Source organism: Mixophyes fleayi, chromosome 10, assembly GCF_038048845.1.
Source record: "Mixophyes fleayi isolate aMixFle1 chromosome 10, aMixFle1.hap1, whole genome shotgun sequence".
Lineage (NCBI taxonomy): Eukaryota > Metazoa > Chordata > Amphibia > Anura > Limnodynastidae > Mixophyes > Mixophyes fleayi.
In genome coordinates, this window is record NC_134411.1 from 35,577,508 (window position 1) to 35,596,149 (window position 18,642).

Here is an 18,642-nt window from a genome sequence, read left to right on the forward strand (position 1 = left end):
CCCATTTCCGATAAAACCAGGCCCACTTAGGATGTAGCTGTGTTCCTTGTGGGGTTCAGATTGGCGCAATCTAACCAAAATCTGGACTATGGTCAGTGGGCAGCACGGTGGCTCAGTGGTTAGCACTACTGCCTTACAGCACTGGGGTCATGAGTTCGATTCCCGACCATGGCCTTATCTGTGCAGAGTTTGTATGTTCTCCCCGTGTTTGCGGGGGTTTCCTCCTGGTGCTCTGGTTTCCTCCCACACTCCAAAAACATACTGGTAGGTTAATTGCCTGCTATCAAATTGGCCCTAGTCTGTCTGTCTCTGTGTGTGTGTATGTGTTAGGGAATTTAGACTGTAAGCTCCAATGGGGCAGGGACTGATGTGAGTGAGTGAGTACAGCGCTGCGGAATTAGTGGCGCTATATAAATAAATGATGATGAGTGATACTAAGGAATGTAAAAGAGGACAAGGCGGGGCTTAGGGTACCATAACTTAAATGACCACTATTGGGCAACCTGATACACCCTGGGGGCCACGTGGGCGGCCCTCTAACCTTCATAAGGGGCGCACATAACCCTTAATTTCATTAATAAGTTAAAACAATGCATTTAATCTGTAATCACATCAGCAACTGTTTTATACAAGTGTTACACTCTATAACAAATCCATGTGTCAGTAAGGCAGGAAGGAGTTGGGGGCAACAAGTGGAGTTTCGAAGGGCCGACTGTTACTCCTCACTGCTCTAGGTTCTAGTGCGGTAAATCCATACATGCCAACTCTCCCGGAATGTCCGGGAAACTCCCGAAATCCGGGTCGGTCTCCCAGACTCCCGGAAGAGCAGGCAAGTCTCCCGCATCCGGCAAATACCTGTCCAAAAAAATGCGATTTGCGGTGAATCGCGTCATTTTGGCCCCACCCCCCGCATCAAAACACCATTTTTGATGTGGGGAGAGGGGCCAAAATGACACATCCCTCCCGCCCTCTAGTTACGCCTCTTGTCCGGGATCTCCCGGACTTCAGTGCCTAAAAATAGCCAAGTATGGGTAAATCTGTATGAGTCACGTGCCTTGCAACCAAATTTTGCATGTAATTATTTTTCGATGACTAAGATCTTAGGTTCTTTCATGTTTTTGAATTTTAATTTATTTTTAACAGTTCGTTCGGGATGAGTAAAAACAAAAAACACATTCTGAAATATTTTAAAATTCCATGAACATTTGCAAATTTTTTTTTTTTGTCTCTACAGGTCAAGTGCGAGGGCCCTAAGCTGGTCCCATTTTTCAAGGCCACCTGCGTTTATTTCGTGCTGTGGTTGCCCACCTCCAGCCCGACTTGGTTCAGCGCCCTGATCAAGTGTCTTCCCATATTCTGCCTGTGGGTCTTCCTCCTGGCTCACGGCGTCAATTTCCTATTCAGCCATCGCAGCGCCAAGAGGATCTTTGTAGGATTAATATTCTCAGCGGTGGGAGACGCCTTTCTGATCTGGCAGGAACAGGGATACTTTGTTCACGGTGAGTGTAGCGCGGAAAATGCCTAATGTGAGCCGGCAGCCTTGGCCGACACAGGGTTACAATAAGCTGGTTCTGCCTGATACCAATATTGCAGCAGAACTCTGTATGATATTTAATGGGCAACAGAATCTGGAACTGAAGGACATCATGTAACATACTTACATAGATATGTAAAAGTTTCCATACCTTGACAGAACTTAAGCTGTCTGTGTAGAGAAGCGCAAGCGACTAGTCTCTGTTTTCAGCCATTCCAGACCCGAAGACGGTTCCTGTAGCATCTATCAATAGACTTAAAGGTTCATTTTAAAAAATATCTCCCCGTACTCACTGCTTTATCTTAAAATCTTTATTTGTCATCAGCTCATGAAATTGTATTTTAGTTGTGTAAATTTCCACTTTTTTTTTTTCTTCCAATTTTCTACCCTACAAATGCTAATAGATTCACAGAACGTTTATTGCCACTGGAATTAAAATAGTAATAACATTTACATTTAAAGCCGCCCACATGCCAGTAACTCATATAGTCATCGCAACTTATCTGAGTCACAACGGTTTATTCTTTGAAGATGAATTTACTCCCAGGCAAAGACTAGGTTGATTTTTTTTCGAGTAGGAATATAAAGCTGCTTTTACTTAAAGCTGCAAATATGCAAAAGAAACAAAACCTTGAAACCAATTAATAAGTGTTTTATTTGCAGAGATTGTCTTTATGCTGTCGAAAGAACCAATAAGATAACCTTTCAATGTTCCTGTTTTGGAAACTGGGATGCTGTAGGCCCCGCCTCTGTTCTGCCTCTGGCCCCACCCCTAAATTGCAAAGCCCCACCCTGTTTACAATATTGTATTATCCATTTCCGCCAAGGGTAGGGTTCTGGATTTTCCTAGGACGGTCCCTGGAAATGCTTACAATCTGTAACTTTAATCGATAGTCTGCCCTATACACATCAAGGTGCTTATTCTTCTTTTCTGGTGTCTTCCTCAGAAAACTAGAGGCGCCCTCTGCAAAAGTTTAAATGTCCACCCTCCTGCCACTTTAATTTCAATTATTCCGTTAAGTTAAACTGCTTGGTGTAGCCTCATTTGTGGCTCAAATTAATCACGAGAAAGAGGGAGCATCGGGACGTCACAGCTTTGTACGTTTGCTCTATATTTCTGCATTTCTCTGCGTGATTTGTCCAACACAAAGCAAAGCTTCAGAGTTATTATAAATAAATGGTGCAATAATATATATATAGCAGAATTCAGCTCGTCTCTAGGACAGGGCTTCTCGGAGAGCACGCAGCGTTGCCCAACACTGAGAGATCTGCATTGTGCATGAGCCCCACAATGGGCTCATTCTCCGTCCTCAGACTGTAAATCCGTTTCCCACATTCTCTTTTTTTATTCCTTGTTGCCATTCGGGGGAGTTTGGGGGACGTTGGGAGTGGGCGACGGGGGGGGTCAGCAGCTGTAACTACTGGCAGCCATAGCGCTGTTTCTGTGCTCTGTATTATACATAGAAAGTGTTTGTTAAACCCCCCTCCTCGGTCGTAGTTGAATAAGATCCTCTGTACATCCCAGGGTTCTAGAGTTCATCACTTGGCTTCCATAGCTGCTATATAACTGGGAGACACAATACTGGGATAATGAGATAAAGGGCTCTGTATACACTGGGGCCAGAATTCAGGCTGGGAACTAAATCCTTGCAGAAAAAAATAATTCTGTTGTAAACGTTTTGTTTTGTGCATTTAAACATTATTTCTAATTAAATAAACAGCAGATTAAATCAGTGTTGGTTGCAGTGCTGTTCAGCAGCATCGAAGCACAGGCTGGTGTACGACAGGCCAGACAACTTGTGTCTGTCCAAGTGTTATTAAACTGATAGGGTATGTTGGGACTTGTAGTTTCATGACACCTGGAGAGCCACAGGTTGGCCATTCATGATGTATCTCCTTGTGTACTGTATGATTAGCTATCCGCTTCCCTCAAAGTGCCCAATCTTGTGTCCTGGCTCAGGTGGATTTCGGCCGAGGGGAGGTGAAGTGTGAGGACGGAGGGAGGGGCGGCGAATCACGTAATTATGGCCCCGTCCCCACGACACAGTGACGTGAAAGTGTCTTTTTGCCACAGGAGGTGCAGGGCCAAAATGACGCGATTCACTGCAAATCAAGTCATGGATGTCCCCTGCCCATGTCACTAGGAAGTAGGCAGGATGCGGGAGACTGGCCTGCTCTCCCGAGAGTCCGGGTGGCACAGTCCCCCTTTTAGGGCTCAGTCCCATTGTCCCACACGTGGACATATCTGTCCGGCAGTGGGAAAGTTTGGAGGTATCTTTCCTTCTCCACTCCTCTGCATAGCAGAGCAGCGGTGATTGAGTGCTGCGCACATGCGCTACTGGTTATATGTTTGTTTGGAGGGAAGGGGAGGCGGCTAAGGGCAGCCTAGCGCTTCACAGTACTAGGCACACCCCCAGGGATGTGACCACGCCCCATCATGATGCAGCTACGCCCCCACCGAGATAAGGCCATTTTGCTATCCTCGTATATCGTTCTATGTACATATATGTCAGAATGACTTTGTTTCTCACCTCTGTGCTGTCTTTCCACAGGTTTGTCGATGTTTGCGATCACCCACGTCCTGTACTCCTCTGCCTTCGGGATGAAGCCCCTGGACCTACGGACCGGAGCCGTGATGGGCCTGATCTCCGGATTTTTATATACTCTGTTGTACTCATACCTCTCAGGTCCTTTCACTTTCTTGGTTGCCTTGTACACGGCCCTAATCGCCTTCATGGGCTGGCGGGCGGTGGCCGGAGTGCAGCTCTGCAACGACCTGTGGACATGGACCAAGCTCTCGGCCTGCATGGGTGCCGTGCTTTTCATCGTGTCCGACCTGACTATCGCCGTCAACAAGTTCTGCTTCCCCGTCCCCTGCTCCAGAACCATCATCATGGCCACTTACTATGCAGCCCAGATGCTGATAGCCCTGTCGGCCGTTGAGTGTAGGGATGATGAAGATTACAGGAAGAAAAAGTAAAAAAGATCTTGAACTAGTTTGGAAGAGTGGGTCCATGTCCCCCCAAGAGATATATTCGTCTCCAGTGCATTCGATTGTGATTTTGCTTCTCTGAAGCAGTAACGCCCTGCTTCGCTGGTGCCCTGTTATATATGGTTTGTTGGTCGTTAAACGACAAATGCCGTTCATGGTAATCAAGGAGGTTCCTGCTCATTACATTGCTTTAGGCTGGGTATGTGCGCGGCTTCTGTATGTGACGCACGTCCTATAACATATAATATGTATTCCAGAGGGCTCGATACAGCAGTGTGATCTACAGTCAGGGTACCAATCACTATATACAGTGTCATTCCTGTAGTGAGGTTTCACCCACTTTGTATTTATAGAATGCAGCCCTCAGTTTTTAGGAACTGACCCTCGCTGAATTCCCCATTATGGACTTTGCATCCCACCAGAGTGGCTGTTTTGTTAGCATTGTCATCTCTGTCCGCAGATTGGAAGCATTAACGATATACTACAATTACACATATAAATCTGGTGCTGTTTTGTGCCGTTTGGAGACTGAGAAGTAGCTCACGCTGCACGTTCGTCAGTGTTGCCCCTTTCGTCAGGGACTTGTAGTACCATGGGTTCAAAGATGGAAGCTGGATCAGGAAGGTAGCGGCCCTATAGCTGCAGCGTACCTGAATAGACACGGTTGCGCTTGTAGGCAATCTGTGGCTCCTCATCTGTGTGGCACTACAAAGCACAGCATGCCCAGCCAGTCCCACGCCAGTTGAAGAACCACAGCCAAAACCTGCTTTAGCGCTCATTGTCCGCAATCCAAATGCATTTAAAAAAATAATTTTTTTTTTCTATTTATTTCTCTTAATTGAAGTTGTTTAGCGTTTTCTGACAATATAAAATATACTAACGGGGCATATCCAGGGCTAGATCTTAGGCACTTTAGGAATACATGCAGGAGATTACTGCTGTTTTGCCTCCTGTCCCTCTTTTCGCAGACACAATTCCCACCCCTGCTGCTTGAGCTTCTAAAATTTACCTTTACTTCATACTGCAGAGTTGAACGCTTCTCCTGATTCCTTCACATAAACGAACAACACGTTAAAATCAGTTTATTAAAGGCTGAACTTGCTGGACTATGTAACTCTACTGTATACAGTGAGAATATTTTTAAAGATTTTCACTATGACACTTCCCCTGACCGTGTGACCTGTTATATATTTTCATTATTATTATTTTTTAGTGTTTATTATATACCTTTGGTGCAATCATCTTTTTAATTTCGTTATTACGTGTATTTCGGTATTATTTCATGTTTTGAATAGAGCTATTATTTTATTTTTTTCTAGTTGTGTTTCTATAGAACTAAGAAGTGCCCAAGGATGGGCATAATCTTTTGCATTAAATAGTATTCAGCTCCTAGGATCTGACCTATATACATTAGATGTATTAAGCAAAGGAAAATTCTGCTTTAAACAGTATTTAGCATTTATTCTATGGTACATCTGTGTTCAAGTGAATTATATATGCAGGATGATTTAAGTGAAAAGGGTCATACATTGCTTTATACATACGCCAAAATGATGTACATATTGAATAAGGACTTTACAACGTATTATTCACACTTCCAGAAATTCATTCTTATATCTGGTGCTGCGTTTTGGCTTCTGGTGCAATCGTGTAAAAAATCACAAGTATTGATGTCTAATTGCCCCTTCTAAAAAGGAAATGTAGAGGTGTTGCCCAGAGCAACCAATCAGATTCTAGCTCTCATGTGCTAGACTGTACTAGATAAATGATAGCTAGAATCTGATTGGTTGCTATGGGCGACACCACCAATTCTCCCTTTTGGACGGTTTAGTAACTCTAGCCCTAAGAGAGTGGAGGTATGACAGCATATTAATGGGAATGCAGCCTGTGAATTCCCAACTGGTTCCTAGTCATAAGCTGCCTTTTCATAAATATTGCGCCAGCTGACAAAATGGCCGCTTCGGTTTCGTGTTGGTGACAGGTTCATTTAAATAACATGGTGCAAGTAGCAGTGACCCATAACGACCAATCAGACTTTGTTTTCATTGGATTAGTCTGAGTCACCAAGGTCAAATTTGACATTTGATTGGTTATTGTGAGTTATATATGCTTCACATTACTAAGTAAGCATTTTAGTATGACTGTCTGGTTTTTATGATTGTCTTAATGATTCATCACCTTTGGCTCTTGCAGAGGGTTACTTGACAACTTAATGTGACATTTTAACAGCAGAACTGATCTTTTTATATTGTTTATTTTTTACCACTCCCTGTTCTTTTCCATATATGCTCATTCATTTCTAACACCTTGTATGACACAGTTAATTGTACAAGTATCATCACTATTTATGGCATCATGCGTGATGCTCTGCGCTATACCATATTCCAGAAATGTATATCTTAACCATGGAAACGGATCAGCGCTCAGTAAAATAATGCAGATCCGTGGCTGTAAATAGCATTATAAGAACATATGATGGCGTGAACGCTGCCTAAGGCTTAGGTGCCCCTTGGCAGCGCCAGCAGCTACATGTACTATACCCTAAACCCTGGCCCTACTCAGGTGTGGTATAAAGGTCTCCACAGACAATCTTCACTAAGCGACCCAAAACTTTGCACAGGACGAGAGATAAACTTCTGACGTGACCTGCAGGCCGCAGACTTCTCTAAGTCCGTATGTCAGTAAAGTTGGGGAGATTTTGATTCCGTCGGTATGTAGGGTGGTAACAAGGGCTTATAAAATCTGTATAAACATTTTGGAATTTTTGATACTTTAAAAAATCTAAACTGTTTTTTTTTTCCGGTTGGCTTCTATTATTCCGTTTTGTCATTTTTGTCCTGTCATCTCTTTCACTGTATCATGATGTCACTTGTTCAGTGTTTAAGGTGCCCCCTAAACGTTGGGGCCCTAGGCATCCGGCTAGGTTTGCCAACCCTCCTCCCAGCGGAAATAATAATTATTAAGCTCATTTATAAACGCTATAAAAAGAGTCTCCGGTGTTTGCTCGCTGCTTTTTATGGTTTTATTGAAACCTGTTTGGATATACGGACAATAACGGCGGCCTCCTGGAGGTTCAAAAGTTTGCACTAGCCAACGGGAAAAGCCGGATGTGTCGGTTTTGCACCCAAGTGGAATAAACAAGATTAGATTGTAAGCTCTCTAACGAGCAGGGCCCTCCATCCCATTTGTTTACATGTCTGCAGTTATTTTTCTCAAAAACAAAAACCGTAATAGAAATCAAATGTAAAGGGTTTTATTCTAAATTTCGTAACATATTAGAAATGTTGCCCTTTAAACCTGACCATAGAATTTAGATGTAATTGAGCTAGAAGTTGTGTATGCAGATTAAGAGCAGAAAGCAATGCGTCTATAACGTACCTATCAGTCAAGAGTTGAGCAAATCTCCCGCTGTACAGTTTGCATACGCAATTTGCTATATTGGGCCAGTGTGTTTTATTACAAATATTTTATTACCGGTTGAAGCAAGAAAAAAAAAAGAAGTATTTTAAAAGGATGTTTTAAGGGTATAAAAAATCCATTACAATGCATTTTTTATAGACTATGTTGTTAAATTATTCATTTTTAAAGGCCGCTGTGTTCTGAACGGTGAATTTTTTTTTTCACAGCTTCAACCTTGGAGAACTGCGTAATGCCTGAGAAGGGTAGAAACTAAAGTAACTTTGCTGAAATGTTTCGCTGTCCTCGGGTGATAACATTTCAGTCATTGTCTTTGTTACATTATTCTGTACATATTGCAGTATTCATCTTTTCCGCAGTTCTCTCTTTGTTTTCACATTTCGGACTCCTGTACGTTCCGGTGTGCAACGCTAAGAACCCCAGGGTGTTTCAAATATGTCTTTTATTCCTCTTGTTTTCTATCGCTGCACCCACAATTATTTTTGGATTAAAGTATTACACAAATCAATCATTGAAGGTGTTGATGGGTTTATGAACCATTAAATGTTTCTTGTAAGCTTCCCAGGTTAATAAACTTAATTCTTGCATATGGGGGTAGGGCTAGCCTGCGTTCAGCGGGGGTCAACCCAACCCCCCAAAACGTTGTAACAGAAGATACTCGTTGGTGCCGCCATTTAAATACGTAACAGCTGCATCCGTGTGGCTTTATGTGACGGGGCCTGCTCCAATGAGATAGATATTGGGGCCAATTTCCCTTTAATTGTATTTCTAAGTTACTTTAACGTCCCCACGTAACCCCCTCGGCCGCGGAGACTGAAAGACGACTCTGCTGCAACTGTCGCAGGGTTAAGCACTTTTTCCAGAGTAGGTTTTACAGCAGGACAAGCTCAATAGCTGTCTGGTATTGTGTGTCAGAGACATTACGCCTCTCCGATACTAAAGTGTCAGTGAGACATATATAAGCTATAAAAAGAGAATCTAAATCCCTCTTACTTACGGAAAGATGGCTGTAAATATATAGAGGTGAGTGTAAACAACAGGAGGTTGTACGATGTGTACTCAGTTATTACATTACAGCGGGATGCACTTGGTGCTGTGTTTCACTAGCAGCTGACAAACCTTATTGCAGCGAGAGCGGAATGTTGCGTTATCCGTTCATCACATGACCCAGCGTCTCTGGCCTGATTACTTGTCCTCCGATAGCCTCTTCGTCACACTCTCATAGGAAAGGCGACCTGCTTTGCCTTTCCGAAACCGATTGTCATTGGCATAAAAAGGTGCTTGTAGCATTGTCGGAACACATTGCGTCTGCTCCCAAAAATCATACATGTGCATGCATGCTCTAGCCGTGTCACTGTTTCCTTCACTGCAAATCTGGCACTGCTAGGTGTCACTCTTGTTGCTCTTTACAATTTTGAGCATAGTGTTTGAATAAAACCTCTGGGGGGGGAATCAAGAGGTACAGCCTTATAACACAAAATGTTCAAAAATAGTCACTTTTTTCACCTTTGTGGGGCTCACATTGGACGCAGAAAACGTAAGCAAGAAAAAAATCTTTTATGTTCAGTCGGGCGCATCTCGATAGACAATTTACTTACGTCAGGCGTACAAGTGTCTACACTAACCACCCACGATAGCGTAGAAAAAGGGCAGTGTTCGTACACTCTAAAGTCTCCTATTTGTACACAATATAGTCATGTAATGATGTCTCAGATACACAAGAGGGTATAGGGCTGTGACTGTAATCAATAAACGCCAAAGTCAAATTTTCCATATGAAATACAAATTAAATTACATTAAAGATATAGATTTATCAAACCTATTGAGAAAAGTGGAGGTGTGGCCCATTGCATCCAATCAGATTCTAGCTCTCATTTATCAAATGCATTCTAGAGAATGATAGCTACAATCTGATTGGTTGCTATGGGCAACACTTCCACTTTTTCTTTTCAGACATTTTGATAAATCTACCCCAATATATGTTGTTTTTACCCTTTCAAATGAAACCGAAATCTTCTTTCCTGTGGTAATCCTAAAGGAAATGTCAATTAAGTCATTTGAACAGACGGCTTCATATAATATATTGAATTCGGCTGGCTGGCGGGGTCAATACACAATCGGCCAATCAGAAGCGGCTGGATAGTGATCTTTTCAGGGATCACAAACTTGAACGCTCTGCATTTTCGGGACAGTATTGTAGAGGGATGAACGTAGTAAGATAATAATATGTTCTGGAAATCCCATTTTAATACGTTTATTAGAGAACATTGAACAGTTACTTGACCACTTACAGACACGGGGCAAGAGGCTGTGAGTTTTTATACAGGAAACCAAACTGTAATAACTTTATAATGTATGATGGGGGGGTATGTTGTTTGCTATAATGTGTCATAATAAATATTGTAGTGATGTCATCACTAAGCAACGTTTATACCCTTATAACTTACAGGAGTTTATAAAAATATTGCTGTTACCTGTGCATTATACACGATGCATTCCTCTGATACATATACCTCTCTCAGGGTCAGTGGTTTTACTGTAGTTTGTTTTCCAATCTTTAAGTGACAATTTTAAGTCGACCTGTTAGACTTAAATCTCTTTCACTCCGGTCGCGCACCGGTTAACTCATCAATAGCTATTTTCTGCTGCAAGGACGAAAATCAGGAAAATTCAAGTGTTACATGTTAAACTCTCATCTATAAGTTTGTTCTGTGAAAACCGCTCAATGTGACAATTCTATCCGCGTGTTTCCTTAGTGGGAATATTTCACATGACCATAAGTACTGTTTATTTTGGCAAACGATATCAGTTTGGATTGTTCTCCCGGGTCACCCAACGCTGCAAAGCATCTTTTCCTGCCACCCTAGGGGTAGGTTTATCAAACCTTTTAAAAAGGAAAAGCGGAGGAGTTGCCCATAGTAACTAATCAGATTCTAGCTCTCATTTAGCTAGTACATTGTCCAAAACGAGAGCTAAAATCTGATTGGTTGCTGTGGGCAACACCTCCACTTTTCCCTTTCAGAAGGTTTATCCTTGAGAAGTCACCTTCCTCTTCTCCTTCTCCAGCTCCAGTGTCAGGGAAGTCAGCGTATAGAGTACGTTGGGTTAGATGTGGCAGTGGTAGGTGGCGAAACGCGTGTTGGCAGCCATCCTGAGCGCAGTAGCCAAGCACAAAGCGTGCGCCAACAGACACAATGACGTCATGACTGACATGGCACACAGGTGCTCTGGTGTTAGAGTTAGTTAATGACTGTAAACGTCTTGGGGATATAACATCACACAGAGATCCGATTATTGTTGTGTTAAGTATGGATGGAAACAGAATCATTTCAAATTACTTTGTGGTAATAAGATACTGTAAGATACTCTTTAAGCCTTTTAAGCATGTAAAACTGAAGAATATATAGTAATAATAAGTATATCCATCTCCTACACACACTGGTGGCAGCCATTTTGTGAGCTGAACCAATATTCAACCTATCAGCTCACTAGGAACCAGTTAGATTATTGAGGCACTAGGCACATCTTAATTCATACTTCAGTGACGCAATCGGTTCCTAGTGATCATTCTCTTGGATGTTGGTATAGCCGACAAAATGGCCACCTCCACTGTGTGGAGACAACGGTAACACTTATAATATTCAGAGCTGGCTTTTACAGATTCACAGAAAACTTATTCCAACCTTTAATTTCCTTATTAAATGCTGGATATAAATTACATCTGAGCCTGTCAGTCTTTCTCTTAATTTGAGGGTACAAGGGGAGGGAGAGGGGGGATTAATGGTACTTTGAAAATAGGGATCATAAGCGATTACATGTACAGCACATCAGGGATATCCGGCGCAATACAGTTTATATGGAAACAAAAGGCAAAAGACAATGCAACTTTATTTGTTATACATTTCTGAGTATATCTGCAATGTGTTTGTGTTATCTGTATTCATGAATGTGATATTAATGCAAAATATTTAATAAAGATTCCTGCTTTCTGATCCGCTAGTATATTGTACTTCCTGTAATCAAATGGTTTAGGGTCACATTATGGATTTACAAAGTTCCGGGCTGATATTTATAGATTAGATTTCAGGAATTTAGAAGAAGTAGAGTAATCATGTCTAATGGCAGTCCCTATCTTTTTAACCTTAAGTGAAAACTTGACTTGATAGACACCACAGTGAAAGTATAGGCCTAGCCCTGGCTCACTGAGGAATGACTGACATATTAAGTACTGACAATGACTGGCAAACTCTTGATACTACATATTATTCAAAAAAATGTCAACTATAATATAAAACGGGCCTATTCAATACAGGGCCTGGAACTCACAGCTAGAGCTATAGGGCTGGCAATTAATCCACATAAATGGAAAGTTCTTGTTCAGACAATAGTAAGTGACATCAATTACAGCTCCTGGTTTAGGATGTTGTGAAAGATAACGAATGTGATGTGATTAGCTGGATGTTGAACTGATTGATGATAATTATCCCTGTCTCTGACGGCCGTAATAATACATGGCGGAGATCTCCGGGCGAGGCGTTCCCACCAATTGTGAATGGCAAGGAACAAATCTCATGATCTATAATCAATGGAACTACTTCCGCCTCTGACCTTGGCGGATGCAGCCATCTTGGCCCTCAAATCCATGGGATTCCCCATAACAAGAGGTAAAGTTGAGCAAAAGTAGTCTGATGACATCACAGCTGACGCAGCGTTTGCACTGCGTATTCCCACATTGGCAGGGAGCCCTCGGAACATTTTACCAACAAACACTTAGAAATATCTGAAATTTTGGGAATGTGCCAAGTCAAAACCACTTCCTTTTAACGTTTGTCTTCTGACAGGAAGAATCATACACATTTTTCATATGACACATTTCCCGTGGTAAAAATACTCTTTGAATATATATACAATCGGGCAACCCGGGTCCCTCACGTTGCTGTGAAAAGAGAATTCCCTCTGATCCCACCAAAGAAAAGAGACTTGATATAAGTCACTCAATGTTGTATGAAAGGTAAGGCCAATGAGGCAGTTGCCTTGGCCCCAAGTTGTGGACGTTGATAAACAAAAACTGGTGAAGCTACTGCCAAATTATTTACATTATACACATTATAAAAACAAATACCAAAAAAGCCCGGGGAGCTTTATCACTTTTTTTCTACCCTCTAAATTATTTTGTGGCTATAACTAGAGCCCTAAAGTAATGTGGACAGGTTTACATCCAGATTCATGTCTCTAATAATTTAGTCTTTATCGTCTATATAGTGCAATGATGTAATGCTCACTTTTGTGGTTTCTATGTTTTTTTGTTTGCCTTATCACATTTCTCTCGTGAAAAATGTTTTAGCCAAACCTTCCAACTTTGCGTCAAGGGTCATCTAACCCAGTGTGATGTGTGGGTCAAAAAAGGTTGATAAAAAAAAAACCACATGGTCTGTCTAAGAATGACTAAAATGCCCCCAAATTTTATCTCACACTGACTTACTTTAGGAAGTCTTCAGTTAAGCTGGGTACACACTGAAGAATTTTTCCAACCAACCTGCTATCTCAAACGATTGTACCTACGACTGAAGGTCCGATCAGTCTGACGATACATCCATACACACTGACACGATTTACCTTCAGATCTGTGCTCTTCCTATGGTCCTCTAGTCTTCAGAGAATGACAGCACAATATTCATTATTGTCACACTGATTAAAACCTTGTTATAGCTTTCCACATGTCCTAACAAATTTTGTTAGCTTCTATGACTCTGAAATGAAACTTTCTGTCCCAGAACGAACAAATGAATTATTCCTTCTACAGCGCTCTCTACATTTATTCACCGGGACATTCATTGCCGGCATCGGCTGAAAAGAGCGCGACTCTGTAAACTCTATGGAGACCGTGAGCATGATGAGTGCGTACACACTACATGACCGGTCGGTGATTGGTCGGAAACTATTAAACAGTACGACCAACTAAATGAAACAATGATCGGCACTTTGGGACAACTTTAGATCATCGTGTCACTATACACACTCACACGATATCTGACCGAATGTTCGTATGTCGGCAGATTGGTATAAAGATTGGATGAAAAACCTCTAGTGTGTACCCAGCCTTACTCCTTGACTTATTCCAAAGTACAATCATAATCTAATTTAATTAGAGTTTTACTGTAGCCCGCACAATTCTCAGAGCTTGGTTTTATAATGTTGCTTTTAGACAATCAGGCACTTGAATTCTTTAAGAAGACAAAGACAGAACATTAGTATCTGGAGTTTAGAGTCACAATGCTTATTGAATAAAAATAATGATAACAACTTGATATAGAGAAATACATATGCAACACAGTTTTCTTTAAAATAAAGCAAGAGTAAAAACAGAAAAAGCCATAGCATGCTCAAACACTCTTAGCATAATTCAGCTGCCTGGGGAAAGTCTAGAAGTTGGGCAATGCCTCAGTAGCAGACTGGTCCCCAAAAACTGCCATTCTTTAACAGTTTTCATTAGCTTCTTAAACAGTCTCACTTGCTCACCCTCTCCCGTTCCTCTTTCGTTCACTGAACTACAGTGAGTATACTGTGTGTATACTCAACAGTTTCACAAAGGTTATATTACCTTGTCCCAACAAACTTTTAATTAGGAATTCTATAAACATGATATCTGTTTTTCACTTGATAGAGATATAATAAATCGAGTATGATTTTAAACATGTGCACTAAAACATGAATATTCTAGATTAATTATTTGGGGAGTTATGCAATTTCTATATCGTCCCTATATATACAGCCATCTTCTCAAATAACAATTATGAATATTATTGTTTTGATGTATGTGATTTTCCTATAAAATATAGAATGCCCTTGGAGTGACCACAACTAGAGTTCTTTGTATTCACAGTGCAGCTCTTATAAATACAACTGACACACAAGGGAATATCTTCACTCCTTACAGTTGAACCTCGGAAAAGGGTACATCTGCAGGAGACAAACAACTTCCAAATTGCAGGGACAAGCTCAGGGTCATTTAATTGTGCTACTAAGAGCTTAAGATGTGATATGAACTGGGCATCAGTTTTGGGATTATTAACATTTATTTATATAGCGCCAGCAAATTCCATATTTTGTATTGAATTCAGTAATACATTGTTGGTATGCAATATTAATATGCCTCGTTTGTAAAAAAGATGTCTGAAGCCCTCTATTATGATCTTTGCACTAATGACTTAAGTAACTGAGTATATTAGCAGTTGTTGGTTATATAATTTAGGAACTACAGTGTTTCTAAATCCAATTATCTGATTTTAAAATTAAGGTTTAATTAACATTTAATTTAATTGGCTGCAGGCTGCTATCTCCTACCTAATGTATTTTCCACTTAGAGAACATTTGGGAATGTCACCCATTACACTAATTTAATCCCCCTTGATTATAGCTATATAATAGAAATCCCTGACACATCTTTACAGGGATATTGAGTGACTATAGAGTCTCCTTTGTATGTGTGGAAATATATCATAGTGTTCTAGCGCCCTCGCCTGACAGACTGTAGTCACTACAGGAAGGTAGTCATGATGTAGAAATGTTCACACAAGAAGTCACTTTGTTATTTATGTACACATCGTCGCCATATTACGCTGCACTGTACAGAGAATATTTTGTAATCATTCACATCAGTCCCTGACCCTTGGAGCTTACAGTCTAAATTTTCTACCGCACAAACATACACACTAGGTCCATTTTTGTCAGCAAGAGACCCACCAGTATGTTTTTGAACTAGAAATAAAATTAAAAAAATGATCTAAAGATAGTTTTATGACTCCTCTGTACCTTGAAATCAGGTCTAAACCCACCTTTTAAGTTGTAACACTTATAATCAAACGTGAGCTATACAGATATATTTTATGAAATGGTTAATAGGGAATTTTACAATATGGGCAGTTAAAATGGTCTGATAAATGGACCAGTTATAGCGGTTATTGGTTTATTGACAGACCATGCGTCTGAGTATGTGGATGTCTTTCTTAATAAGTATTTGTTGAATTGCAAATTTATCTTAAGGACACCACAGCAGTCCTCAATAATTTAAAAGACTTTGTCTGGCAGGATGATATCTATTGGTGACTATAAGTATTATATATAGTGGATATAATAAAAACATTTTAGTTTATTTGAGTATTCATTTCATTGTAACACAATTAATTTTAAGATGCTAATTGCTTTGATCTATAGATGTAAGGAACAGCAATGGGGGCCAGTTTTCCCTCAAGTTATGCCAACTTACACATGAGGCTTTGGGACAAGTGCTACATTCTGAATGAGAATTAATTTTTTACTCGCATCATATTCTCTAAAGATACATTGATTATATTCTGGTTTGGTCGGGCAGCCCTCAAAAAGTTGGCAAATTTATGGTACCTCTAAAGTCGACCAGGACCATGCAAAATTAATACAGTCATTAAACCTGTTAATAGTTACTTGCATTATTCTAGTTAACTCAACGGGAGAACAATATTACATTTTCTCGGTTTTCTAAGAGAAATTGTATTCAGAATGACATTTTGGAACAGTAGGTCTGTCAGAGGTTGAAGCTCTGGTCCCTGCTGACTGTTAGCTTTGTAGGTGTAATATCCTACTGCAATCAGCGGTCCTGCTGTATTCTGATTTTCTGCTGTTCTAGCAATTAAGACAAACTGTAAAAATGCATTTTATGTCTAGTGGGCATTAGACATCCTGATATATGTATTTTCCGTAAAAAAAAATAAAAAATGATAATAAAATAAATATATATTTTTAATGTATTTTTATTAATGATCATAGTATTAAGAGGTGTTAATGTATTTAATATTTTGTTCTAGCTGTCTGCATACAGCACATAACTTAGACCTAGAGCGTACTTACACCCGTAGTTAACTGGAAACGACTCTTGGAATCCTCTTGTACTTGAAGATGGGCAGACATACATGCAATTTCCGTTCACTTTTAAACAATGCAAATTGCGTTCACTGCAGCAACATCGTAGATACCGTGTATGTATTGCTGCCAGGTCATCAGAATTGATAAATTTTCAGATACAAAGTCACAAAGAGCTGGAGATATACCACGCTGTACACATCCATCGTCATCATCATCATCAGCTATTTATATTGCGCTAATTCTGCAGCGCTGTACAGAGAACTCACTCACATCAGTCCCTGCCCCATTGGATCTTACAGTCTGAATTCCCTAACACACAAACACACAAGCTAGGGTCAATTTAATAGCAGCCAATTAAACCTACCAGTATGTTTTTGGAGTGTGGGAGGAAACTGGAGCACCCGGAGGAAACCCACACAAGCATGGGGAGAACATACAAACTTCACACAGATAAGGCCATGGTCAGGAATCGAACTCATGACCCCAGTGCTGTGAGGTAGAAGTGCTAACCACTGAGCCACCGTGCTGCCCTCCAAGGGAGGAATACAAGCAACGTTATCTAGGGTGCGCACTGTGGGAAGGGTCATTGGCTTATATGTGGAATTATTTCCACAAGAAAGAGGCAGTTTGAGGCAGGTGGATGAAGTTTGACTGGGAAGCGGCTGTGTCTGGTGCACAGTTTGAGACAACACATGACAAATTTTCACAAAATTTGTACGCAGGTGTTGTTGTACCAGAAGCACATGGCAGTTTCTATAGGCTGCAGATCAGTCCTGGACGAAGTATAGATCAGGAGCACTGACACTTTCTGGCAGATTGTCCTTGTTTCCATGTAGTGCACTAACGATCACTAACCTCCCAACTGTCCCAATTTCAGTGAGGCAGTCCCGATTTTAGGGCTCTGTCCTGTGGGTGGGAATGTTGGGGGAGGTATGTAACGGGCAACCAGCCCTCTGGGGGCTTGACCACGCCCAGCTGGCATGTGTCCACGCCCCACTAACCGTGGCCACGCCTCCTACCCCGCTGGTGTAGACAGACATATTGGGAGGTTGGCGATCACACATTTTAACCAGCTGCAGAAAACACTAGATGACACCTAGTACACGTGGATATGACCTATGACGTAGAAGTACCATATTTGCCTTAACCAATCATAGTCAGGATTATATAACTGGACATATGCTGGGCCTGAGTCATTAAGGAAAGTAAGGCAAAGAAAAGGAGTTAATGTTCTCCGGGACAAACCATGTTACAATACAAGGGGTGCAAATTAGTTTATTATTTTGCACATAAGTTAAATACTGGCTGTTTTTTCATGTAGCACACAAATACTTGATAGCATTATTTTTACACTGAAATTTAAAGTTAATCTAGGACATGCCTTACCCCAACTATAAATCTGTCCCCACGTTTTAAATTTACCTCCCCTCCAATGCAACATGGTTTTGCCCAGGTGCAAAGTTACTCCTTTTTTATGTTTTTGCTCTCCTTAATGACTCAGGCTTGTAATGTGTATTATTACTTTGCACTCATTGGCCGTATGTAAATGTTGGGGGTTTTAAGAAGAGACCGTGGTCACACCCACATTGAACCTCACGTCGGACAGTCAGAGAGTACTTCGTCTGGACAAATTCCATCAGAGACGCTCTGCCAGGTTGTCCACTGGACTGAGTGCTGATCGAAGCGTCCCCTGGGTACTGAGGTCAGATGGTTATGGATCGCAAGGATGAACGAAGTTGAGTAACCAAAGTAGATTTTTACTGCAGAAACTAATTCATTAGTGTTTTTCCTCTTATATCTA

The 18,642-nt window shown here is 41.0% G+C and overlaps 1 protein-coding gene across 1 annotated transcript in view; it reads left to right on the forward strand.

Annotated features, from left to right (window-relative positions):
- Nucleotides 1-11,935, forward strand: part of TMEM86A (transmembrane protein 86A) — a 32,869-nt gene extending 20,934 nt beyond the window's left edge. The window contains exons 2-3 of the mRNA XM_075188403.1: nt 1,235-1,499; nt 4,087-11,935. Of these exons, the coding sequence (XP_075044504.1) occupies nt 1,235-1,499; nt 4,087-4,514 (693 nt within the window). The 3' untranslated portion in view covers nt 4,515-11,935. The remainder of the gene's footprint in view (nt 1-1,234; nt 1,500-4,086) is intronic.
- Nucleotides 11,936-18,642: the final 6,707 nt, after the last annotated feature.